A 27434-nucleotide genomic window follows, 5' to 3' on the forward strand; every position below is an offset into this window, starting at 1 on the left:
CTAGATTAGTTTGGCACTTATAACAGTAAAGAATTATGTGCTTTCAATTTAAATGTGATTATTAATAAGACAGAGCTGAAGAAGACACCTTTCTGAAATATTCCAATCATTATTCCTGTTCTATGTTATTCCCAACTCACCTTCCACAAAGGGCATTTTACACGCTTGTATTAGCCGAGATTCTCCAGAAGGGCTGTTGGTCCATTTCAGATTATAACTTTCCTTAGAAGGAAAAAAAATCTCTTCTGAAGTGCTGAGATGTGAGTGCTAATTACCGGAAATAATTGCTAAAAACTCACTTTATATTGATATATAACAAGCCTTGAAGAAACTTAGAAAGAGTAGGACAAGAGTATGAATTAAATGGCACTGATACATAAGAATATACCTCTTTTAGCAGTTTTGAGTTTGACTCTGTCCTCATGTATGAAATGTTCTTCCTGATGATGCTGATTGTCAAGAACCTTCCAAAAAAATAAGACTCATCTCTAGAGTCTGTCATCTCTGGCCAAAATCAACTGCCTGAAGAAACACAGAGGTGTGAGGAGCCTGAGATTTCACTCTGGTAAAACTGCAGTCAGCAGTAGTTGACCTCTTTTTTTTCTTCTGTGCATATCCCAGATCACTGTGTGATCATTTTGAGATATAAATGCCAGTGCAAGACAGAACCGCACTGTGCAGATGTGCGAATAAAAAACTAAAACAGAAAGATTACAAAAGTAGGCCATTAGTAGCCTCTTAGGCTCTGATTAAAGCATAATAGGACTTGGTACATAATTGTGGGCAGCATCTACTATGATACTTTTCACTAAAGCCTGAAGGTTACAAAAAGACTTTAGTCCTTGACAAATGAAAGTCACTTTGTCATCTGAGATACAGAAGGGATTGAATTCCTGCAGTGGTGCAAAATCTATGTCTATAAAAGCTACACAGACTGATCTCACATTAGTGAAATAACTATCAAAAGCCAGGGAAAAATCTGTTTAAAAAGGTAATAAAAAAAGGGAAAATCTCAAATCAAACGTCCAAATTTCCAGATAGAGTGGAAATATATAGGGTGATGCTCCCAGTGGGTGGCAGTGGATCTGAGATCAGTAGAGATCATCTGGGCTACAGCAGCAATGATGTCTTCAAAGCAGTTGAAGATAGTTGCAGTGATACCAAAAGGACAGGTTGCAAAGGTGAATCCATGCACAAGCCAGCTCAAGGGAAACATCGTCTTTCCTAGTTTTTGTTCAAGCAAGAAGTTTAGGGAATGGAAAACAGCATACTGCCTGAGTACAAAAGATGGCATTTAGCAAGATTTTGAATGGTGCACAGCAGGGTGGGAGCTGGGAGTTGTGGTAATTTGAGAGTCATTTGCAGCTCCCAGACAACCTAGCTCCCGGCTTCCGCTGAGCCAGGAATGCGGCGAGAGCAGGGAACTGCTACCTCACACAGAGGCAAGACAGCACCCACTGGCAGCGTCTCCTCTTCCTGTTGACTTTCTGTGGGCACATTTAACCTGTAATTTGGAAAAGGAAAATGCAGTCTGGCACACAGTCTTGAAAGRTTGCCAATCCCAGACCTATCCATTGTGGAGCCCGCCAGAAAGGGAAAGATAAGTATCTTACAGACCAATATCCACAGCAACAGGCAGCAGAATTTTATCTTTTCAATACATATAAAAGCACAAAGAAAATAATTATCTATTTACTTCCAGTTTTGTAACAGTAAAATGACCTTTAGGTCAGGAATTTTGGACAGTTAATGACTGCCTGGCTTCTTCTTTCGTCCTTGGTTTCTCCAGCCAGTCATTAACAGTGAGGAAAGTGCCTTCTCCAGTGGTCACTTTTGCTTAATCATTACCTTTTCATGTTACAGAATATACCAGCTACCTCTGGGAAATAAATGCCTCCTATGTGAATGGATCCATAATGTGCTTTTTTAGGTTTCATTTATTTGAAAGAATATTCTGTTAGGATGTGAGAGTTTAATGTAAAAGATGATTGAGTATTATCTTCAGCCCCAYGAAAGGCTAGATCACTCTCAGGAATTGGGACTAAATAGCCTTGCRGTGCTGCCTTTCCTCTTCCGGGGATGGTTTTAGGCCGTAGATTTCAAAAGAGTAATCTTAAGAATTTATCTGTGTAATCTAGGTTCTAACACTATTCTCTTGGTAGTGGAGCAYTTCAGAAATTAAATATTTGTGGACACAAATATTTTCTCCTCCATCTTCTAGAATCATATAGGGATGGACATTGGGTTTTTTGGCTTGAATTTTATGTGTGATCCTTGTGATGCTGATGGCGAAGTATTGAAAATTATTTTAAAAGCTAAAATGGGAACAATTCTCAGGAATCCCTGCCCCACCTGGTTTGTCTAGCTGAAGATTGCCTTCTGCCACAAATCCTCTCCATTTCAAAACACCTAGAAGCTCCATGTGACTTTCTGACTTTTTTAGAGGAAGATTCATTTATACCTGGAAATGACTTTATCTTGTACTTTATTAATAAAACTGAGGTACTGTGGAATGGATCAATTTGAGGTATTTTCTGGACCAGAGACAATTTATTGATCATATTCTTGGTAAAAATTAAATAGATTATGAGTGGATTGTATCATGCACACACATAAACCTTTGAGCGGTGCTCAATTCTTGTGCGTTATTTGAGTTATTCTTGAAACTTTCTGTCTTTAAATGCTACTGTTAAAATACAGCGAGTTAACCAACGTGCCTTCGGTTACTTCTCATTGCTATCTAGAAAATTGTGGATGTATCTTTCCTTGAGAGTGTATTTGAGCTTTGAAAGAATTGTTTAAGAAATGTAATGCTTGGAGGATAAATTCACAAGGAAGCAATAAAGTTTTCTAAGCAGTGTATTTAAAGTGTAGGGATTCCTTATAGTATTCCAGTGTGTGGCTGTTGAGTCGTCAGGCAGCAGCAAAGCCTCTTCACTTGGATGGTGAAAGGAAATGGGAATTTATCCATCAGTGGATTAAAAATCAATACAGTGTCCCTTGATAGCATCATATTAAATATTGAAGCAACATGACTGATGAGCCTAATTTTAATGTTTTGCTGTGAAAGTGAGTTCGCATCTGGGTAGCTGTTGTTGGTACTATCAGCTTTTCATTTTGAATCTTTAAGTGAAAACACAGAGTGCAAGTCAAAACAAGCATCATCTTTTGCTTCAACACTTTCTTTTTCAGGAAAAATAACAACAGAAAAATATAGTTAGTGTTCCAGGAAATAGCCACTGAGAAGTCCAGGATAGGCTGTGACTGTACATTGTGGTTTCCTGAGTCCTGGAGTGACACTTTTACTTTTTAAACTGTGTCTTTATTTATATTTTGAAAATACGACAGGCTGCTTTTCTGCAGGGTTATGTTTGTTGCTGGACTTGCTAGAGGATTTAAATCTGGTGAGGATTCAGTAATTCTGTTATCAAAGAGTTTGAAACCTACACCTCTGAAGGAACTCTACATCTTTAAGCCTCGAGCTAATGTTGTGTTCCCTGGGTAGCCATTGTTRAACAGGCTAGCAGAAATGCTGAAGGTCCAAATGAACAGAGAGCTGATACCTGTGCATTTGGATTCTGAGCTTAAATGGATCTTTTCCTCAGCTTCACCCTAACCAATATGGATTATGTATAGATATTAAAGCCAGAAATTAACACCGTTCCTGGTAGGCAGGACAGAAATGTATGGGAYTGATATTTCTTCCTCAGCATTTTAATGCCTTCTTGGTTCAGTGTGTGCACTAGGGACCAAGYGTAAACATGCAGTCTCTCATCCCGACCGTTAATCTGTTTCCAGAAATGCTGGTCAATGGGRAATTGTGAAATAGCCTAAGGRATTTGAGATCCATTTTTACTGCTGATAAAAAGATCTCTTTGGAGCAACCTTTGTATAACTGAACCTTGAAATGCACAGTGTTGCAAGTAACAGTTTAGAGTGTTCCTCTTCTAAGTCAAGAACAAAAGATGSTAGTTGCCTTTACATGAATATTTGTAGTTTTCTTTCATTGGGGCATATTACCCAGTGTTTTTGGTACTTGAAGAGATCATTCCTCTTTTAAGTTTATCCTAATTGTTGTGTCCTTAGTTTCATTTCTCCTGTTATTTCCAGTTTCTTCATTTTTTCTGTGTTCCTTTCCCTTGACAGCAACCCTAGATGTTGCTAATAGATCTTAGCTGCCAAGGAAATACAATCTCAGTAAGGTTCAGTGTTCCGAATCATTCACTAGCCACTGAACTTAGCGGTGCAAAATTGTCCTTTGTGTAATTCTGACAGAGTCCATGGAGTAACTCTAGCTATTGGTCTGTTCTGTTGTCTTTCTGCAACTTCTTATACCTCTACTGTAACATGAGGTAGAGGAGATATGATCGCTACAGCAGCTGTTGTTGTCTGATCAGCAACACAATCTTTGCTGGAATTTCATTTCCCTTACAGCCTCGCTGCTAGAATACATTTGTCATCCATACCTTGTAGCAGAATTACATTTGCCTGTAATTACATACCAGTCTGGCAATACTTTATTGTTAGAATAAAGTATAGGCATTTAAATATCTTTAAAGTTTAAGATTTAAAAATCTTAAACTGCAGATTTGTGAAACTCTGTAATTGCCAAATAATAAAGCTCCCATTATTGTATGGGAAGTTTAGAGCTTGTTACTGAAATTCTTTTATCAGCTTGCAAACTAAAGTAAACTGTGTTACTTATGTTTTCATTTTTTAAGAGGCAGATTTCTAAGGTGGGTGTAACAATAGATTTCTGAAACTTCAGTTGTTTTCAGCTTGTGGTCCATCTGGCAGAGCCCAACTACCACCCCTCTCACCCCCCTATCTCGGGCCCAGCTAACCACAAAAAGCTGACAGCGCCCAGTGCTGMCTGGGAGGAACCAGGAGATAGGGGTTGCAACTGCTGAGGCCAGAAATGGGCACGACATCAGCAGAAACACCGTGTTTTCCCCAACAGGGCATGAGATCAGCAAGGAACAAGGGTGTCTCCACACCCCAACCCGTGTGAGCACGCGCCGAAGTCGCCGGCCTGCCCGGACCCTTCTCTCCGCGCCCGCCGTGCCCCTGCGCCGGCCCGGCGAGAGGAGCTTCGCAGCCCGCTCCCGCCGAGCGGGGCCCTTCCCGCCTGCCACCGCCCCAGCCGCCTCCAGGCCGCCATCTTGCCGGCCGAGGCACGGCGGTGCCGCCGCGGGGCCCCGGCCTGGGCCGCACGGGCGGGTGCTGTGGGCAAAGCCCCCTCCGGCCCGAGGTGCGGGGGGCGACGCGGAGGCCCGCGGGGCCAGGGCTGGGGCTGCCCGGCGGAGGCGAGCGCGGCGGGGCCGCAGCCCGCCCCTCGCCGCGCTCCGGCCCGGCTCGCGTCGCTCCGCGCTGGATTGCTCGGGTCTGCCGGGAGCCGGCTCCTGCCGGCTCGCCGCGCGGCCAGGCGAGCTCAGCCGAGCGCCGAGGCGGGTTTTCAGGAACAATAACAGTGCGAGGGCGCGCGGGACCCGGCGCGCTGCCCCCGCCCGCCCCCGCGCACCATGTACGCCTTTGTGCGGTTCCTGGAGGACAACGTCTGCTATGCGCTGCCCGTCTCCTGCGTGCAGGACTTCAGCCCCAAGTCCCAGCTCGACTTCGACAACCAGAAGGTCTACACGGTGTACCGCAACCCGGAGGAGGCGGAGGAGGAGGACGAGAGCCCCGCCGAGTGGGGCGACCGCCTGCTGCTGCACAAGGCCCAGATCCTGGCGCTGGCAGGTGAGCGCGCGCGCGCGGCGCCGGGCGGCCGTTGGCGGCCGTTGGCGGCGGGGGGTGGGGGGAGGCCGGGCCGGTTACCAACCCCCCCCCCCCCCAATGCCTGCCTGTTCCCCGCCGGGAGGGAAGGTGTGAGAGAGCGGGAGGGGGCGGCGGCGTCGCGCCTACACATGCTCAGAGCCCGGGCGGCACATGGCGGCTGGGGCCGGGGGGGGGCGCGGGGGGCCGTTGCTGAGGCGGGAGGACGCCGCTCCCCTCCCCCCACCGTCCCCACACACGCATGAGGGAGGGGGCGAGACCTGCCCCCCCACCCACCTTTGGTTCCCTCCCCAAACCGGGCAGCGCTGCGGCCCCAARCCCTCGCATCGCCTTCCTGCTTGGGGAGAGTTTCCTGCTTGGGGAGAGTTGCTCAGATAATGATAAATCTGAGCACTAACCCTCAGTGCCAYGGCAAGGGTGAAATTAGAAACTCCCCCCTGCCTCCCAAGAAAAAAAAAAGTTTAGTTTTTTTTTCATACAGAATATATTTATAGCATGTGGAGTCACTTATACCTTTGCGCTAGGGTAGTGCCTTGACAAATTAGAGTGGTGCTGGTTTATATCYGCTTTGTTAGTTTAAGTGACTTCACAAATTTGGAAGGCGATGGTGGAATCGGACCTTTATGCACTGTGCTTGTTAAGCCTGGTTTTGCTGCATCGAATTTGTTTCATGTTTAACTTGTGTATGTTTCTCTAGCCAAAGGAGCTGGTTCAGCTGCCTGTTAAGAAATAAACACCTATTCTGGCCATTTAAAATAATTCAGTCTTTGTGAGATAGTGTTTGTGTTATATGTGTCCCCAAATCATGACTTGCTGGCAGCACGCTGCCTTGAAGACTTCTTGGAAAGTCTTGAAAGAAAGAAAGCAAATGAAAGTCTAGAAAGAAAGAAAGTAAATAGTGCTATAGTCAGAGTTGACCTAGAAAGGAAGTTTGATGTTGTTTGTAGCAAACTACTGGCTAGAATAGGCCATTGAARGATGGCAACAACCATTTGAAATGTCCGTCTGAGTAGCAAGAAGGACTTYAGGTTTTGATTCTGGCCTTTCCACTTGGGGAGAAATGTTACTATCTCTGTTTCCCTATATATAGTATAGGATAGGCCCAATAATATTGGCTCTCTTAATGCTTTATATTGAATTTTGAGAAGGCAACGCCTAGCTCTCATATCTAAAGAGAGCATGTTAGTGTTAAAATTAGGTAAACTGGGATGTTTGTTTTTTTTTTTTATGTAAGAATCGATAACTAGTAACTAGGTAGCATGATGGTCTATTTTGTACATGACTTGGACAGTGACCTATAGCAGTATCCTATTTCTAGTAGTGACCATGAGCAGATGCCTGGGAAGAATAAGAAACAGGCAAGCATGTATATTGTTTCCATGTAAGGCTTTTCTAATTTCAGACTTTTTGCAACTCAAGAAAATCGTAAGAACTAGTGTGATAGCCTAACAGAGGCATGGATCCTTCCCCTAAGTTTATGTTGTCTTGTGCCAACATGTGTTTTACGTCTCCCATCTGTAGCAGAGGAGTACCGGTATATGAAGCATTTATTGCAAGCTACCTGTCATTTATCTGGAAGATGGTGGTGCCAATGTTTGGGGTTTACTCTACCTCTGCCCAAATCATCCACCTTCCTGTTACTCACAGAGATCTGCAGCAGCATTGCCCTTTACATTCATCATGTTCACTTCAATATAACCARTGTTTCAGTGGCATTCTTGACAGTAGCGGATTTGTCCACATGTTGGGCCTACAGAGTTGCCTTAGTTTTCCACACAGTAGATCTAGCATAAAGTACACCTAACTTTGYCAGGTTTCATTCTTCACAACGAGTCTGTAAGATAAGTGTTCTTTCACACAGTTTTCCATTGTTTCTCTCTTGTACTGGAACGAACCAATATATGCTGTTTTCTCTAGAGAGCAAGACTTGTTACCTGTATTAGTGATTTGCATTAATTGTTCCCCAGAGTTTTTAATTTCTCCGAGAAATTCTCCTGCGGAGCCATGAGCACAACAAAACATATAGCAACCTTTATTAATTCTGTCAYGTCTCTATATATCTGAATACACTGATTTAGCAGGGCTGTGCAAGTAAGCAAATGTGTTCCTACTCATATGTTTTTATGGTCAAACATCTGTACAATGGGAATTAAGGATAGTCTGAGAAACAGATATGCTTACTTTTTCCTTTCTAGCAACCTAAAAAATGAGGGAATAGAGGAAAAATAGAGATACCATGCTCATGTTACCATTGAGTGGCATAATGATTTTTTGTTTGAAAWTTTTTTTCTGTGTTTAAAGAAAAAAAAGTTTTCCCATAATACACAGTTTTTTTGGACCACTGACTGTGTAAACAGTTAATGAAACAATTGTCCTCATTTAAAATAGGCTGGAAACAATTCGTTCATCTTCTGTGGCAAGGTTGGATATTTGGAAACCTGTACACCTATGAGAACCATTAGCATTGCTACAGACCAATGTTTATACCTATTGCTATAAATGTGTCACATTAAAAAAAGAAAAAAGGGGGGAGGAAGAAAGTGTTTTATCATGCTCAGAAAATTAGCTAATTCTGATAGACTTTTTATGTTGAGGAGATGAATACCATCTTCCTTGTAATATTTCAGTAATAAGTATAATATACTTATTTATAAATAATGGTAGTAGYATAGCACCATGATAGAGCAGCTGTACACCTTTTACCTGTGTGTGCATTGTTAAGAACTGTTGATACTGGTGGCATGTAACTGTTAGTTAAGGAACCTTGGACTTTCGGAAAAAGTTTAGCTAAAGAGTAAGGCTAAACCCAGAAAAATTAGAACATGGAAGGCATGTTAAAATGAGTATTCTACACCATAACAGTTCAGCRTTTGGTTAGTAGGCAACTGATGTTATATAGTAATAATGAAATCATTTTATTTACCTCTTGAATGGAAAGTGTAGCTCAGCAGACTAGGGCTGCACTGTGCAGCAGTTTTTTTTGAGGTACCATGTTAGTGATTTGTCTCATGGAGAATACAAAAATAGTGAACAGCTTATCAGAGGGAGTTTGAGCCTGTCTTTCTGATCATCCATACCCTTTCTTTTTTCTTCTTTGTGTCCTTYGATCAAAATCCTGAAAATCTGTTTCTCTCATCCGTCTTGTTGAAATATGTGATGCTTGCAAGTTTTTCACACTTGTCCATCATGTTCAGTGGCAGAATTTTTCTGTAAATATGTGCTCCTTACAGGAGACAGCATTCATGATCCTGAGATAACCCTGTTGGAGATCTTACTTGCTTTGTAAATTGATGAATATTAGGTAGAATATACTGAGATTCAGAGACACTTAAAGTTCACTACTTCTGGCTAGAGTTGTTACCAAGTTAGTAGTGAGTGCCTTGTAATCAAAGGCATTATTTCCTGACTACAGTARATAACTAGTCTCTTTAGCTACTGCYGTCAACATTTTGCACCCACATGATCATAACACGTCGCCATCAGATTCTGACTGCGATTCCCCAGCTGCTGCGACAGCAGGCATGTTAATACCTGTGTGCACCCRTGTTCCTCCTTGCTCCTTTAAAAGATAGTATGCTTCACTTCTTGTTAAAGTAGGTTAGATGGTTTTTTAATTTTTTTAAAAAGCCCGTACAACTCATGATAAAGTAATTTACTGTATAACTTGGAAGGATGTAAAATCTCAGTTCTCAGGATTATTTTAAATTAAATGATTCTAGGAGGTCTCAGTGCTGAGTTTTGAGGAGGGTTGGGAGTGGATACTGTGGTGGAGCTCGATTACCCCTCCCCACCTCAGGCCCAGCTGACCACAGGTAGCTGACAGTGCCCAGTGCTGACTAGGAGGAACTAACCAGTTAATWCTAGTTGCAACTGGTGAGGGTTGAAGCAGGCATGAGATCAGAAAAAAAGGGTATATTTTCCCCAACAGGGCATGAGGTCAACAAGAAAGGTATATCTCCACACCAAATATCRTATGACCATGAGTCAAACTGTGTGTCCATAAATAGTGCTGCATCTGAGAGCCCATTGAGCTCTCCTGCATGGCAGCAGGCTGCATGGYGCTGAATCTCCCCTTGAGCTGGGAGACGCCTCTCAAGGTTACTCTCCGGAAGTTAAGAGAACCTCTAACAAGAAACTGTTGGAGATATAAGAAGCCAAGACTGGGGTAATAGCAAATGTGCAGTAAGATTTGCTTGCAGTGATTACACTGTATCACCATTGTTGGCAATAAACCCAGAATTAATAACAACCCGCCCCCCCAACAATTTTGTGTAATCAGCGGGATGTTGGCTAATGACCACATAGCAGCRTACTTACAGAGGCATGGAGTGGAGGAATCCTGCAAGTTCTCGCTCAGGTGGGTTAACAATCATTGGTATGATCACGGGGACTTGGAAGGGCAACTTTCTAGACTTAGCTAGGGGTAGGAGTAAGGACAGCCGAAATAAAAACGTAGTTATAAAAATGCAGCGGGCTTGTTTGGAGGCAGCTCACGCTTACAGGAACAGTGAGATAAAGAACTAGTTACCCTCTAAAATGAACTGCAGGCCTCAAAACAGCAATGCCTGTTATTGCAGATAGGAAACGATCACACCAAAAAAACAATTGAAGGTTGAGCAAGATAAAAGGAGGGCAGTAGAAGAGAAGTTTGAGGTGAYGCTGGCAAGGCAATCTTAAAACTTTTGACCCTGTCAGAATATGCTGAGTGTTCACCAACCCAGACGCTTGGAATGGGAACATCTAGTTTGATCCACATAATGATCAACTCTCCCTCTCCTGCCCCTCCAGTGGAGAATGGAGAAGGAAACAGAGAAGATGATCTGTTGATTAAAAAAAGGATAGCCCCCACAGTAAAACATGAAATCACTGTTGGCCTCAAGGAGGCAACTGACKGGAGGCAACCGGTGCAGCTAGCGAGTCTCCAGGAAGAATTATGTCAGAAATCTGGAGAAACAGAGACAGAGGGCTTGGGAGTGAGGACAGCTAGGCCACTTGCCTATATTGTACCGAATGGACCCAGTGTACTTAAAGCCATTGGTAAGAGGATCACCACATACCATTGAGGCATACTTAATTTGACAGTGGGAGGTGATAGAGCTTAAGGGACAATGAAATAGGGCAATCCACAACCCTCAGCAACAGCCCGGCAGCAGCAGTAGCCCCTCTCCATCCCCAAGTTGACTGACCTCTTACAGCAAGTGGTCATCTGTAGACTACAAATGGGATGGGATAAGCCCATGCCACCATCCCAGCCCTCGCCCCTGGAGGGCCCTGGCACTCGCCAAGATAGGGAAAGTGGTCAGAACCACAGCCAAGGGGGAAGGGAAGTCCACTGCACAGGCAGAAGGGGAAAGAAGAAATCAACTGTGGCACACAGCAATGCAGTTAGGTCTACCTAGGGCTGTTTTACATGGGCAGACAACAGGGCCAATTACTAATTAATAGACGCCTTTCACCTTTCCGCAGGTATCCCCTGCAGGGCAGGAAACAAGATTAGATAAAGGTGAAAGGAAACTGGAGGGCACTGCTCCCACTGYGCCTCTGCGAGGGACTAAAGGCCGTAGAAGCAACAGGTCTTCGGCCTCCATCCAGAGAAGGAACTACCAGGAGGAGACTATGTGAATCCTTCTAACAGTAGCAGTGGCTCCTCACAGACCTTTTTTTTTTGGATATGGAGTACCTGTGGACTAGATTGTGTGTGTTGCTGCCCTTGAGCAATAAGCCCAGTTCTTCCTGTGCTGTCTGATGTGTCTGCGCTTTGTGCACATCAGGCTTTGCCATACAAATGGCGCTCTTCAATTGCAGAATCAAAGAACAGTTGAGGTTTGAAGGGACTTTTAGAGGTTATCTAATCCAACCCCCTGCACAAGCAGGGTCACTGGAGCGGGTTGCCCTGGACCCTATGGCTTTTGAGTATCTCTAAGGAAGGAGACTCCACAGCCTCTTGGCAGCCTCTTCCAGTGCTGAGTCACACTTACTAGGCAACAATTTTTCTTCAGATGTTTGATTTTTCAGTGTTAAAATTAATACTGAGATGACAATGAAAATGTATTAGGTACCTTATAACCATAAAAAAAAAAAAAAAAAAAAATTTCCCTTATGTTCAAACAAAGCTTTCTGTGTTTCAGTTTGTACCTGATGCATCTCATCCTATCAGTGGGCATTACTGAAAAGAGTTTGGTGCTGTCTTCTTTCACCTTCCCTTCAGGTATTTAAACTCATTGATGAGATCCCTCCCCTCAGTCGTCTCTTTTCCAGRCTAAACAGYCCCAGCTCTCTCTGTCTTTCCTCGTRTGAGAGATGCTCTTGTCCCTTAATCTTTTTAGTAGCCCTTCACTGGACTTGCTCCAGTAGTTCCATGTCTGTCATAGTAGGGAGCCCAGAATTGGACACAGTATTCCAGGTAAACTCCAGGCATTAAGAGAAACTAAGCAAGCCTGCCTTGCAGTTTGGGCACTACTGAAGTAACCTTCTTCCAAATAAGATCTGTTTTCTKTTTTTGGTTTATTCACTTTACTTTTTCTGCTGTGATATTTGAGGTGTGTGGCATACTTTGTCAGATTCTTAACTAGCATGCTRCTGTTACTTTTTCACCAGGTGAAAGATCTTCTGGCTGTATGCACGGGTTCACCAAATCATTTTGCGTGTATGTCACAGAGTAACCTCATCACACTCTCAGATATAATCCTGAAAGTAAGTGTAGTAGTATTCACAAAAAATATTTAAAGCTACATTTCACTCCTCATTCAGTGTTTGATCTGTTTGAAGTTTATTAAAACTATTTAAAGATGAAGAGGGTTATTTTTCCTTATAAATTCTAATGTAGCAAAAAAAATATTTGAGATACGAGGGACGCATACGAAGGCACTGTTTTTCTTCGTCATTTCTGTTTGCTCAGCATTTCAGCCTTAATTTGGCACTTTAGCACAAAGCTTAAATGGCAGCATCAAAAGTTTTTGGAACTTTTACAAGTGTAGCTGGTAAGAAGTAGCTTGGAGTAACCCTTATGATAGTGCTGATTGCTATATTTCATCAGTGGGATAAAGTGCTAATAAAAAGAAATTTAAAAGCTGGGATTTATCTGTGTGAGAAGATTCTATTCTTACATTTAGTGTTCTCTCKTATTGTGTCAGTGCACTTACTCTGGAATGATTTTTTTTTCCCCCGTCTTAAATCTATCTCAAGTCACCTACTTGTTCCTCTGTCTTTTGGCTCATMCTGATGGTCAGGCATGCACTTATTTATTCTTATGTATAAGACATATAGGTCACCTGCACGGTCAGTGTTACTTCTTCTGCTCTTACATATATATTACACCACATATGTAATATTTACAAGCATAAATTTTGTTAACTATAATACAAAAAAAATCAGGATTTCAAAGGTAATATAGTATTTACTAACTAAAATACCCTGACATTTGCAGGGCAGTGAAAAGAGGCACAAATGTAGGTTAATGTTTTTGTTTTCTTAGTATGACTGTAAAACATTTTTTCCAGTGGCTTGTCTAAGTGCCAGTCAATCAAAAAAATTTTTTWAAGGAAAATTTAAAACTAGTAACAGGATGAACCACATTGTAAATTTGGTGTGCGAACTCCAAAAATACATTAATCTACCTGCTGTTTCCATAGCAAATTCATTAATTTGGCAGAGACTATTTTGGAGGCTTCCTGGGGGAACACCTGTGGGATGGTGTTCTGTGATCTGCCTTGCCTGAATAACTGTTATGCAGGATCTCCATTGCTTTTTGGCGTTTTTTGATCAGGAAATCCTAATCAGAGTTTGCTCCTCACGTAATTTTGTTTGTATGGTTGAGACTGACCAGCCAGAGCAGCCAGATTGTCAAATTGTACCTGTTTGTCATTGAGAAAACGATCTCTTTTAAATGTACTTTTAAAGAAAGAAATAGCTTTTATAGTAAACAGCTTTTATGAAATATTTAGCATGTTTAAACATTTGAAAAATAATTYCCATCATTGAGTTTCATAGGTAGATACAGAAGAGAGATTTAAAAGATAAGACTTTAATATCCTACTTGTTTTCAAGGTTTTGGATTTTTTTATTTTAATGATAATATTGTATTTCATTTCAGTACGGATTAAGAGAGTTGCTCCATAATGGTTATAATCCTTTGTGTTCAACATGTTCGGAGTATTGTACAAATATTAACTAATCTGCACTACTGCGAGGTAGATGGGGACACTGAGACAGAGAGGTTGAGTTATTCAAGGTCAATGTTTCAGTAAATATTGGATCCAGGATTAAAGCTATCCTCAGTCTAGTGAAGAGCATGATTTCCTGTTTCTCACTCTGATGTCTTTTCTTTCCTTGATCTTACAGCTTCATCAATTTTTGCTGCAGACAAGCACACTATTCTAGTACAGCTATACAATTAAATGGAAAGAATAGTTTTGCTGGTAAAGAATAAAAGATGATTCATACCTCTGTAATAATGATTTCTAGCAGAAGTTTGGTTTTGAGCCATGTTGCTTTTGGTTAATTATTGTTGAAGAGACTTTATGTTAACTTTTAAACAACAAATTCATTTTGTGTTGCTGAAGGAAAGCAAGAAAGAAGATGTATTTCAGTTTTTATTGCAGCACAAGTATGAATTACACCTGGACTAGTACTTGGATTTTAGATCTGAACTGTGCTGATAAATAAGGACATCYGAAAGGAGAAAGTTACGTAATACTTGAATGTTGTCATGTTTTCCAGAAAGTTGACTTAAAATAAGGATGTACATTGATAAATTGACAATCTTAGCAGTAATAAGCTGAGTATCTTTGTTCCTCTATTAGAGGAAAAGGTGTGCATTTGGACCKGAAAATTTGTTCCTTCAGTAACTGACATCCGAATTTTGGTAGGGTGGATTTGGTGAGACTGAGTGTAGAAGCAGGTCTGTGCTCTGTGAATATATTATTATTACTGTATTAAATATTAAGGATAGCCAGTCTTGATGTAGGATATCAGACAGAACTTGAACATAGAAATTGTTTGTTATCTGCCCTCTGGTAGGAGTTTTGCTCATTAATCTCTGTCTTTTAGCACCTTTGTACAAAACAAGTGTGCTGTGCTCTCCATCCTCCATAAGCAGTCTTGAGTCAGACTTCCAGCACATTATCTCCAGACCTGTCAAGCAGTAGCTTAAGACGATTTTTGTCTTGCCTTTTCACAATTTCATTAAGAATTATTTTCAATCCGGCTTTTATTCTTTCCACTTAATTGAAATTTACCTTATCACAGGATGTAACATACTTTTGACCTGTTCTTCAGGTCTTCATCTGGTTTTGGCTACTTGTTGACCTTGTTTATCACACTGCTGTTGCTTTATRTGCTGTTCTTTGCCTTTCAGAACACTCTTCCTTTTGTTCTGTTAGGAATGTTAGAATGTTTTGTTAGACACATTCTCTAGTCTAGTCACTAATTGGGTATCATCCTTTTCTCCTCTTTCTGGCGAGGTGTGACAGGCCTACCTGGTTCTTAAATTTCTTGGAGTTGCCCGCTCAGAGGATGCCAACTCTCAATTTTGCCTTTCTATTCCTAACTTTTCTCTCTTATTCAGATTTGTTTTTCAGCTTCCCTCTCTGGCATCCTTGTACAGAAATCTTTTTCTGCTTTACCTTAGGATGACCTAAAATACTTTCCTAACATTTCTGTCCTTTTCTCTCATATTCAGAAAGGAGAAAAAAACTGCTATCATCTTTTTTTTGGTCTTTCCTCACCCAAACTCTGCATATCTATTGTACTTCCCCATCTGATTTGCTTCTTACTTACAGCTTTACCTTTCTGCCTAGCTAACATACTTTATGTATGTGTCCTCTCTGCATCCTGTCTTTATTTCTGTAATCTCATTTCCTCTGCCCTTCCAACAAAGTTCTCCTCAAGTTTACAAAACAATGTGAAACAATGTAATAAATTATATTTTTCAAATGGTAAATTGGCTGTGCGAATACCTTGTTGAATCCCTCTTTGGCATCCCCCTGTTCAGCTGCATCAAGTTTGGCACCTGTCCTCTTCAAATAATTCTTACATTTATACTGTCATCCATTATCCAGTGCTGTAAGTCATTACCATTCTGTTTTTCTTCTGCTTTGGTGGGGATCTTAATCTCAGTGTGCTACTCGCTTGAAGAAGCTTTTTGCAACAAGTGTTTTTCTCTCTSTCTATCCTGAACACCTTCTGAGTCTGCAGGATCGTTACCTTTTTATTAAATCTCTTTTGTTCTTCTTGTCAAAGTCTGTCCTTTTTGATGTCTGCAATAAATTAGCTAAAAAAAAATTATGTTTTTTTCCTCCATTTTTATATAAACTAGCTGGCCTTTTTATTTTATCATGCTGTTTGCTTTCTTGGTCATAACGTTATTGATTATTTTTTRTTTGTTTTTAAGTGACAGTTACGAATCCATGCCCTGTTGTGCTTCTTTTGAGTATTTCTGTTTTGAAGGGCCAAGTATACCTTTGGCTCTGTTTTTTTTGTTTTTCAGCATCTTTCATCKTAAATGTAGATTCTAAGTAGTACAGAAGTAAGTGTTCTCTGCTCTATRGAAGCCACCTGTCTAAATTAGTAGTGAAGCAGCTTAGTACGTGTGTGTGTGGGGGGAGTTTTGTATTAGTGTTGCTTATATACCTAAAAATAGGAAGAATTGATGTTAAATTTTTCAAAATGTCAGTATCTCATTTTCCCAAGGGATAGATTTTTTTTTGATGGCTTAGGGGAAGGACAAATTTTGCTCAAGGCTCTCTTGTTTTATTATTATAAGATTCATAGCATTGCCAAGCCCCTGATCTGCACAGATTCCAGATTTGCCATTTCTTGCTTGCTSAGAGTGCAGAGCTGCCTTTCTCTAGTTTTCCGACTTTTACTCCAAACATGGGAAAAACAGCTTTTGAACTATTTTTTGAAAGGATTAGTTTATTCAGTTGTTACTTTGAAATTACAAAGTAAGRAATGTTTTAAGGAGACATGGATGTTTGCATATATTTACTCTACCTGCCAGGATATGGTTTTCAGTTTTAGARCACTAGCATATTTTAACTGAACGTAACCAGCTGACTTCCTGTCCCATCAAATTCTCTTTGTTTGCCTTAGTTCCCTGCCACAGTAGATTTAGCGCTATTACCTTTTGGCCCAGATCCACCCATTCTGACACTAAAACGAAGTCTTGACTGAATAAAACATTCCAGGAACAGTTTATCCTTTGCTAGTTAATATAGATTCCCTAGTGCCATTCTTTTTTAGTGCTGYTGAGTCCAAATGTGTTTCCGGCTGCTCTAAGCTGCGTTGAAAACTCTCTGCAGCTCTTTTTATTACTGGAAGAGCTTTGGTAGATGGCCACATGGGAGTGACTGATACCCATCCTCTGTGYGGTCTCTTGAGCCCCATACTCCAGTACCTGGTGTGGTTGATGCTTGTACCGTGGTTTTGCCCTGTTTATTTTGTTAGAGGTACTGAATTAGGTGTGTTATGTACTAGTTCAGAGCAGCCATATCACTGAATCGCTGTTTCCRTATATAGAGAAAAGAATAGACACAATTTCATGACAATTTGATCATGACCACCTAAGAGGAGGTATAACTTTTAACTTAGAGATGAAATGACTGGGGACAAAGTCTAGGCAAATGACTCATGTTGTCATTACAAAACAAGGCTCTGAGCTACAGCATTTTTAGGACTGTGGTTACAAGTCCTAGTATGTTTTGTAGCTTCAGGGCAGTGAATTTCCGTTTGTCCAGCCATTTAGTTCATACCCTAGTTTTCTTCTGGCTGAAAATTGTGCATGTTTTGCTTCTTGTCGGATTCCTGTTTTGCACATGTCCCTTGTAGCTCAGCACARCAGAAACAAAGTCCTAATAGAACTGCTCTAAATACGTGTTCATATTTCTCCTGCCCTGGTCTTCCCCTCTCTACTGTGCCTCCCCTTCTCAACTCAGTTAATATTTACTGAACAAGAGCCAGTATTCCAACATTATCCTCAAATTCAGAATGAGATTTTTCTAGCTGTATTTGCTATTAGTGTTGAAGACAACAGAGTTTAGAAAGGCACTTCAAAAAAGAAAAACAAAAAGCCTTTTCATATCCAACACACTGCATCAATTGTATTAAGTATAAATAGGCCTAGAAAGAACAGAACATATGTAAGAAAATATTTTATATACTGTTGTTGGAAGGCAGACAAATGTAAAATTGTTGATTAGTTGAATAAATTAAAATTTCCTGAACTTTAACTAATTTTTAACATTGTTTCTTCAAATTTTATGTGGAAAAAATGAATTCTTTTCTTCAACTTCCAAGTTCATTTACAGGAGAAGCAGTAAAATGAAAATAAATACATAAATTAAAAGATTTGCAAAATGCGACAGAGAAYCATGTTGACAGTTAGACACTGGTAATTTACAAATTAAGTGTTGGTTAGGAAATGTATAAACTTTTACCTTCAGTCTCCCAGTAAAGTTTTGCCAATTCAGATTTCTTAGGCAGACTGAGAAATTGGGAGGGGAGAGGCGGCAATAAAGAATTTGGATACRTTTGCATTGTTTTATTAAACCCTGAAGTAAATAGTTTCTTCTTGTTGTTGTTCAGGGTATTGAACCTATTTGTAACCTTTATAAATTGACTTAAAAACTAAAAAGCCCAAATGAAGAGAAGAATATTTCTGTTCTTGCAAATTTTATTTAATTATTTATTTATTTATTTATTGTCAGAAATATTTGCTGACTTCTGCTGTAATCTGAATGTACTTTTACCCTCTCTGAGCCCTTTCCAGGCATATTTTGAGTCTTGAAAGCTGACTAGTGTCAGTTTCCAGTTTGCATGGGGTTTTGGCTAGTTTTGACCATAAGGTATTTGCCAGCAGACAGTTTTGATAACTATGTGAGGTGGATGGATTGTATCCATCTCATTAAGAAGCCAAGGGTTGTTTTGGACCATAGAAACTGATCTTTGTTCTTTAACTGTAGAAGTGCTTCTTCCACAGGTTTTGTGGAAGATGATTTGGCAAAGCAATCTAGAGAAACTGGCTCTGTGGTGTGCATATACTTTTCTTCCTCTAAGAAAATAAGAGAACACATTTTAGCAAAGAAGCCATGAACCTATCAGATGCCCCCAAATATATAGTCACAGAAAAATATTTTAATTGTTTTTCATTCAGTATGCATTTATTTATTCCATCAGTCTCTCCTTCATAGTATTTCTGACTCTTAATTCAGGCCTCTCTAATTTTCTTCTCTACTCTGACAGTAGAAATGGGCTATCTCACTTTTCTGATGCCCCTACACTTTTCAGATAAATGAAAAGGTAGTTTTTCAAATTTAAACAATTGAATTGCCTTTTTGTTTTAACTGGGAGAAGCATCACTGGTGCTCTGGGGAATGGAGAATAATCTAAAATCAGCCTAGTTGTTTTTTGTTGTTTTATCTGTTTCTTTTTGCATCTGTCTTAGTATTTATTGCTACCATCTGCATTTCATTTCAGGTTGTCTAATGTCGTATTCTGTATGTTTTGTGCCTATTGTCTTTACACAGCCTTGGGTTGTAATATCACCATTTGCCTACAAGAGATCCATTTCTATCTGTAACAAAATGAATTGCATTCATCTGTGTAATTCATTTCTAATGAATGCCTTGCTCCTCATTAAACAGTGATTTACCTTTGTTTCCTTTTTCTAYGCTGTCAACACTAACCATTTTGAGGTCCTGTGGAGAGATGCTAATTTGAGAAAATAAAAGTCAGTGCAACTAAGCACTCACAAATGGCATCCTCACTGGCACTTTCAAAAATATTCATGGGACATTTTCTGGATTACAGWTTGCAGGTGGATAAGAGGACTCAAAATGTTTTCTTATTCATAAGCTTTCAATGTACAAATACAACACTTCAGAATATAGATGCATTTCTCCTTGAGTGTCTTGAACTTGTAGCTAAGCTTGTGAATCTATTAAGACATTTTCTGTTTTGCTAGAGTTTTCAAGATCAAATGTACATTTGGGGAGACTAAACTCTTGATTCTCCTTCCTCTATATCTTTTCAGGAATATTTAGAATCTGTCAAACATTATTCCAGAATATTTCATTTGAAATTCTTACTATTGATAAGTATTTTTGACGTATTCTTTCAGACTGGAAAGACATTTTATTTGATTTTTTTTTCCTCGCTCCACCCTGTGATTCAGAGATCAGTATGACCATTTATTGGTTTTGTATATCTGATGGTCGAGGATTAGGACCATTGGCTAACGAAATAGRGATAGCATAGTAGTTCTGGTACAGATCCAATCTGTATGGAGCTTTTCTGTAATGCCTCTTCAGTGTGTCCTGCACCATCCCCTTTTCCAGCCCTTCTCTTTGCAGAGCACCAGAATCTGCCATGTGTGCAAATAGATCTGTACTGCTGACAGATGATGGAGCATAGCATGAATTACAAAATTCACCTCCACTTTAAACCTAAGCAGAATTTGAACTGCAGCAACAGATTGTGAATATGAAATATTGTCAGTAAACATAATTTAAAGTAATACAGGTGTTTTTAGGAAGTTGTCTGATTTACAGCATCTCTAACTCTTATTTTAGTGATAGTAGTAGCTACTCATTGACACATTTGATCATTCTCACATAAATTTACCTTGGCATTTTAGAATATTTACTCTTGTTTATGGACAGATTGATCCCCAATTGAAACTCTAGAATTATCAGTGGATATCAGTTGAGTTACACCACGGATTAATTTGATCCATAGTATTATGAGTGGATTGAAGCATGGAAGTTTTTTTTTTTTTTTTTTTTTTTAACTGGTCTTGCCTAAATCATGTAGCATTCGGAAGTAAGAACACTGATTAATGTAACAAAATTTTATTTTTAATATACGTTTTAGAAGACAAAACTGACCTTGAGAACAGTGTGATGCAGAAGAAAATTAAAATCCCCAAACTCTCTCTCAATCACGTAGAAGAAGCTGGGGAGGTTACAGATTATGGGGAAGAAGATGTGGAGCTTAGACACAGTAAGGTACTGAAGTCTTTCCTTTTTTTTTTTTTTTTCTTTTATTTATTTTTTATTTTTTGAAGTGCTTGGGGCATATACAGATGTCTTAGCTTAAGAATTTCAGGCCTGCTTTTGATCCCCTAAAAACATTGTTTGGTGTAATTGGGTCAAGCTATGGGGGGATGGGGAAAGAGTGAGAGTTTACAGATGAGCTTTTCAAAAACCTGATTCATGCGCGAACGAACATTTTTCTGTTTATATCATATGCACACTTTAATTGCTGTTTGAGATTTTTGGAACAATGCTGTCTCGCTTTGGCCCAGAATGATTTAAAAGTCACCAGTTACATGAATGTTGAGCAGCTGTTCTCAGTGGCACTGGTGRCATGTTGTACTCTGCCTGTTTGAAATTGAAAGGGGTGCTGTGAGATTTCCCTAATAAAACAGTGGATGAGAAGACAAGCTGACAAGACTGCATCCCTTCATTATAACTGCYGGTTGCCTTTTTGGGTCTAGATGCCAAAAACCCACTATGTATTTATTTTTTGATATGAGATGATTTCTTCAAAAGTCTGCCAACTTTCAAAATAAAATACTGCTCTGTGGCCTCATGTGTTTCGCAGCTGCAGGAATGATACCAGTATATCTCTTTATGGTGGGCCAGCATTTTTTTAGAGCATGCGTGGAGCAGGCGTAACATCAAATAATCTCATTTTCTGCCACATTACTCATGGATATTGTGGTATGGGAATTGATAGTGTCAGCTTCTTGCGTCTAACCTATGAGCTACACTTGCTTTCTTGCAGTTGCTTGGAAGTTCAGATGCTTTTTCCATATTTGGCTAATAAAATCTAGAGACTTTTACCCATACTGTTACATTTTAATATCACAATCTGGGCCTCTTTAAAGAGGTATGCTTTTATTTGTATAGGGTTTGGGTTTTGTGCAGAAGACCAAAGGTAAATTTCTGCTGAAAGTTCACAGGAGATGAAACCTCTGCAATGCAGTACTAATATAGAAGGAATCAGTTGATCAGGGAGATGAGACTAGATGATAAATTCTGTCTTCAACTTTTATATTTTCAATTTCTTCTTTTGCAGATAGTGTTAACTCAGCCACTTRCATCAGGCATTTGGGTGAATATACTAGAGGAATAGTCAGAAAAGGTTTTGTCTCCCCAAAAGTGGGAACGACAAGCCCTCTGTTCTTAAAACAGTCTTGTATTGTATGCTTATTTCATCTCTAGTGTGATTACAGGTGACAAATGTAACATACAAGTGATTCTTTCTTTCACTTACCAGAAAATCCCAGTGTTGTAGGAAATCTGAATATTAGGACTAAACTTCAGAGGAGTGGATCCAGATCCACACTATTATTTTTTGAAGAAATAAGTTATCTTTGTACATAGAATCAAGACCTATAATACACACTGCTTGCAGGTGTTGCAGAAATACAGAAAGAAAGGCCACTAACTACTTCAGAAGTTTGTATGTGCAGTTAGCTAAATTATACATGTGTAATATTTATGATGTATGTTTCCATAAGAATCTATTAGGCAAAACATTTTTGCAGGCAGACTTGTCTTACTTTTTCAGAAGAATAAATCTTAACCATCCACAAGTCTATAGAATTTTACTTTGCATTGCGTGTCACTCTTCTAATTTGTTTTTTCTTATTGTAACATGCAGAGACAAGATGGGAGGAAACAAAGTGAAGGTACACACAAAAGTATTGAAGCAGTTGTTGCTCGCCTTGAAAAACAAAATGGGATAAGTCTCAGTAGTACTTCTAGCCCTGAGGAAGCTTTTATGGAGACTTCGGAAGGCATGAACAACATGGACGATGCTGTAGTTCCTCGGGTTCTGTATGAAGAGTTACTGAGGAGTTACCAACAACAGCAAGAAGAAATGAGGCACATTCAACAGGAGCTTGAGAGAACGCGGAGACAGCTTGTGCAACAAGCAAAGAAGCTAAAGGARTACGGAGCGCTTGTGTCAGAAATGAAAGAGCTCAGAGACTTGAACAGGAGACTACAGGATGTACTGCTTCTAAGACTAGGTAGTGGTAAGTGCTGGACTTAAATGGGACTAGTTTTAATGAATTTTGGAAGTGTGGTCRGTAGTAATTGAAACATTTTTGAAGAACAGCAGTGGTTGTTCAACTGGACATAGAATGTTGAAAGGGTTTTCTGCTACGGCTGTACAGTATATGTTGAATTTGTATAATGTGTACCTCTGGGKTTTTTTTTAATGGTAGTAAGAGGTCTTTGTGCCGGTATGGTTGAATCAGAGCTCCATTTTAAACAGCTGTATTTTAAAGGGCCTCTGAACTTCTAGTATATGTTGAAAAAGATAATAAAGTTTTGTCTGCAAAATACACCAATATGTTCCAGTTTAAAAATAAAAATAAAAGGTAATGCACTGAGTATTTGGGGTAAAACTTTTATTCCTTTGAGTAAGGGTTTTCTTTATGTTGTTATATAACTGACAGTGTGTTACGTTACGTTTTCTGCCCCCTCTCCTTTTCAGTAGCTCGTTAAAATGTGGTATAGTTCAGAACTTTTTGGCTTTGGCTTTAAACAGCCACATTATTAGAGAAAAAAATCGATTGTTAAAGCATAATGAAAAAGCTTTTTATGATTAGTGTCCCTTTATAAATACTTGTTACAAAATGCTGGTTTATGTAATTTGGATTTAAATTTTAAATATATTGAGTCAACACTTTTGTTTTGGTTTATAACATTTATTTAACTACTATGTTGGAATAAATGGGAAAAAAAGACAATAAAAAAACTCCTCCTTGTCACTGAAGATGATACCCTTGGAATACCTTCAAATATTTTACTAATTTATATTCATTTGCCCTTAGAATGTGGTAYTGGTGTGTTGAAGGAGATTTGCTTGGTGATTGAAACTTGGTTAAAATTTGTGCATCCAGACTTTAGCATGCTGTTTCTTATGTCTGCCTTTGTGTATCTGAAAATTTAATTTTTGCATGTAAATTGGGTGTTAGCCCTTCTACTTGACTTGGATGAATGCTTGCAATTTGCATGTGGATTGGAGTTCCATTCACATACAGACCTGAATCTGAGGAAGCATGTGTCTGTGCTGTAGCATGCATTAAGGTGTGCCTGCAAGTTTGGGGCCAGATTTTCAAAGTAGCCTCTGAAAGATTTAAACTGAATGTTTGACTGTGAATGCTCATCATTGTTACACTGTGCATWATTAAAGTGTCATTACTTATTATAAGCATTATAGTTAGCTTTTTAATAAAAATAAATAGGCAAGGTTTCCACGATCTGAAAATCATGATGTGGTTGGCAGTACATTCCACTGAGCTTTCTAAAATTTTCCTTGGATGGAAGGATATTTCTTCATCTGCAAGTAATTAGCTGGGATTTATGTGAATGGAGTACCAGCCAGATGTTTGTAGGCAGTGAGGCTGAGCAACGTAAAATACCATTTTAGTTGGTAGACTTGACAGCAGTTGCAGTGGTGAGACCAGGAATGAAATGAAGATAGCCTCTGAATTCTCTTTCCTTTCTTTTGCTTTAAGGAGTGATACATTTTTTGCTTGAGCTGAGACAGGAGAGCTTAGAAAAAAAAAAAAAAAAAAAAACTGCACCCTCGAAAAAATGCTGCATCTTTTCTCTAAATATGGGACTTGAGTGTCCATTGTATTAATTTGGCACCTGTTTTTTGAACAGATAATAAATCTTGATTACATTGAGACAAGATTTTTCTTTTAATTTAACCACATATTTGGACAAATACCAACTATAAGGAACTGCCCCAGATATCCCTTATTATTATTGCGCCTAACATTAGAACAATATGGAGATAGGTTTTCTGCTGGGTACCTTTAGAATTTGATGCACCTATTCCTGGATGACAAAGGTCAAATTTGGCCCTATGGGTTGTGTGTGTCTATCATGACTTGGAAGTGTTAACCACTGATTATTCTTTGGTCTTTCCTTGTAGCCTCATTCTTAATAGTACAGAAACAACCAGCTTCTAGAAGGAGCAATATAAAATTTATGAATGACTAGACAGGGGAGACAACTTCAGCAAATTATGAATTAGAGATTCTCATGACTGTGTGAAATAAGTGCTCCTTCTAATCAAGAAATAGATATGTAAAGACTTCTTTGGTTCTTCCTTCCCTTTCTAGTTTTAGAAATGAGGTGTATTTGGGTATGTGAACAGTATGTGCAAATTATTCAGAAAATAGATTATACCCTGAATCTATCTTCAGTTGTTGTGATGATCTCTTAAGCTTAAAGTTTCAAATTACATGTAACTTATRTTAGGCTGTACTCACAGCAGGCTGGACTTAATGCAAACTAATTGCACTTCTGTTTCACCTTAGACTTCTGATTTCTTTGCATGAGATGACAGCTGTTTTGTGCTGATGAATTGCAGCTATGGGAAATGTGTGCCTGTTGCTGTTTCAAACTTGCAGATCAAATACAAAGCACCCTCTTGAGCTAACATTCAGTCAACTGAATTCAGCCTCCTAATTTCCCATCAATATGTTGATTTCAGTGAGAAGTTAGGAGTCAGTGTATCCTACCTTAGACCTGAGTCTTCACCGCTGTTACTAAAACTTAAGTCTCTCCTGTGGAAATAATGAGGTATTCAGCCTTTCACAGGGTGACAGTGAATTGCAGTTTGTTTTTAAAAAGCATTGAAAGCAGAAGTAGCAAACAAAACGTAGTGAAGTCAGTACTGATTCGTTGTGAAATAGTCAGGCTTTTCTAACAATTTTGATATGCAGTTGCCCAACAGATCGCTGTTTGGAGGCTGCTTCCCAGAGTTCTAGGGAGCAGAGCAGAGGGGAGAAAAATCACCCTCTTGGCGGAGGTTACTGCATCCCTCACTAGAGCGCCCTGAAGCATGTGCACAGCCCCAAGACCTCTTTCCCCTTGCCTACTTGGGAATCAGGAGGCCCCAATATCATAGGCCTTTGCAGTTTTTTTCTCYACCCTGATGCACCAGACAAGGCACTTTTTGCTCTTGTTTTGTTTATGGCAAGTGATCTAGAAGCTTAATCACTTCTAAGCCAAGATTTAAATATGCCTTGGATTACAAAATAGAAGAATTTGAATATTTTTTTAAAAAGAATTCATCTCCAGAATAAGGTCTGTACACTTTAGTACAATTGTGCATAGCCAGAAGTAGTAAAGCTGTATCAGTGGTAATGTTTGGCTGTAGTTCTGTTTGTCTCTGATACATAAAGCATTTTTATGTTATACTATTAAGAATTAGCATTCTCTAAGGTCAGAGTATATTCACCTTCATTCACTGCTTTGTTTAGGGAGTTTTTGCTTTCTCCAGCGTGCTCTAGCCACCTGCTCTTGAACTTGCCTCCCTCCACAGCCAAGAGGTTATTTTTAACCCCAGTCTTTTCTGTGATCCAGTTTGCAGTGTCTTGGGACCAACAACACTCAGTTGGGAAGATGAAATGGGGTTTAAATGTCTTACCGCATACTTAARGAATTATTCAGTGTTATTAAGTGTTTTTTTTTTTCTTTTTTAGCTTTCTGGTGAAAAATGTCTAAGGATTCTATCAACAAATGCGCGTGGGAAATACCACATAATCCTTCTCAGATTACTATTGTTTCCATGCAAATTCTAGTAGATAATGTGGAAAATCAACTTGCTGCTTAYAGAGATATACTGATTCATTTATTTACTTTTTTTWAAAAAAATTATTTACTAATTTTTAAGTAGAGAGTAGCCTATGATATATTTTGGAGAGAAAGAGATGATAAAGGGAAGCCTTCTACTTCTTTATTCTGCATTTGACATTGCTGGCCTCTCAGGTATTAGGGAAACATTACTAAACAGAAGGAAAAAGGTTTTTAAATAAAACTTTGCTTTCCTTTTGTGTTCTTAAGAATTGTCTTTTTTTTTTTTTTTTTTTTTTTTTTGTGTGTGTGTGTGTGTGTGATTCTTCTATAATAAATACTATCATTATTAAGCCTTTAGACAGTGGCTTACATTTGTATGTCCCTGCCCTGCCCATTCATCATTAAAATACGGAGAGCATGAGAGTTGCAGAGAAAGAACTTTTAAAGTATGGTGCACGGTAAATTAGGCGCACAATTCCCATTAGTAGCAAAGCAATAATGCAAGTTGCATGTCTGATTCACAGGTTGTGTTGCAAATGCAGTCATTAATAGGTAGTGAAAGTAGATGTGAAAACTAGCTAGATAGAGGCAGCTTTCTGGTCAGAAAGAAAAAATCAGTAGATTTTTAGAATATAAAAAAGACACTCTAAAGGCTAAATGTTGGTGGCTTCTCAGAARTAAAACATGAATTAAAATAGAGATCTTTCTTTTAGAGCTATGGTTATTGTGGACTTTAATCAGCTATTTTTCTTTYGGGATCTCTGGAATCTAAATCCCAGCTGTAAAAGACTTTTAAGTAGAGAGTAGTAAAAATGTTTAAACTGAAATACACTTTTCCTTYTAGGAAGAAATAATTGTACTTAGAGATCTTCCTCAAATTGTCTCTCAGGATGCAAGATTATTTCATTTGAAGAAAACTCAGAGTAGCACATTGCTTAAGAATGTGTTCTTAAAGTAACAGCTAAAAGTTCATTTCTCCATCCTAAGTTCACATTGGCAATTACATAACTGTATCTCCTTGTTCAGGTGTGCCAMCTCTGAGATGTGTGC

The 27434-nt window shown here is 39.3% G+C and overlaps 2 protein-coding genes across 4 annotated transcripts in view; both read left to right on the forward strand.

The window, feature by feature from the left end:
- Positions 1-5468, forward strand: part of AGBL4 (AGBL carboxypeptidase 4) — a 542375-nt gene extending 536907 nt beyond the window's left edge. The window contains exons 7-8 of the mRNA XM_085308189.1: positions 4961-5306; positions 5396-5468. Of these exons, the coding sequence (XP_085164315.1) occupies positions 4961-5306; positions 5396-5468 (419 nt within the window). The remainder of the gene's footprint in view (positions 1-4960; positions 5307-5395) is intronic.
- The window catches only part of BEND5 (BEN domain containing 5), a 32671-nt gene continuing 10658 nt past the window's right edge, over positions 5422-27434 (forward strand). The window contains exons 1-4 of one of the 3 annotated variants that reach the window (XM_085308064.1): positions 5672-5739; positions 12373-12468; positions 20644-20777; positions 22441-22816. In XM_085308064.1, coding sequence (XP_085164190.1) covers positions 20673-20777; positions 22441-22816 — 481 coding nt within the window. In that variant the 5' untranslated portion in view covers positions 5672-5739; positions 12373-12468; positions 20644-20672. Of the gene's footprint in view, positions 5740-12372; positions 12469-20643; positions 20778-22440; positions 22817-27434 lie in introns of all 3 variants that reach the window. The other 2 variants (XM_085308062.1, XM_085308063.1) reach the window with 2 other exon arrangements.

This window comes from Rhea americana, unplaced genomic scaffold (assembly GCF_003343005.1).
Source record: "Rhea americana isolate MKP2758 unplaced genomic scaffold, rheAme1 scaffold_27, whole genome shotgun sequence".
NCBI lineage: Eukaryota > Metazoa > Chordata > Aves > Rheiformes > Rheidae > Rhea > Rhea americana.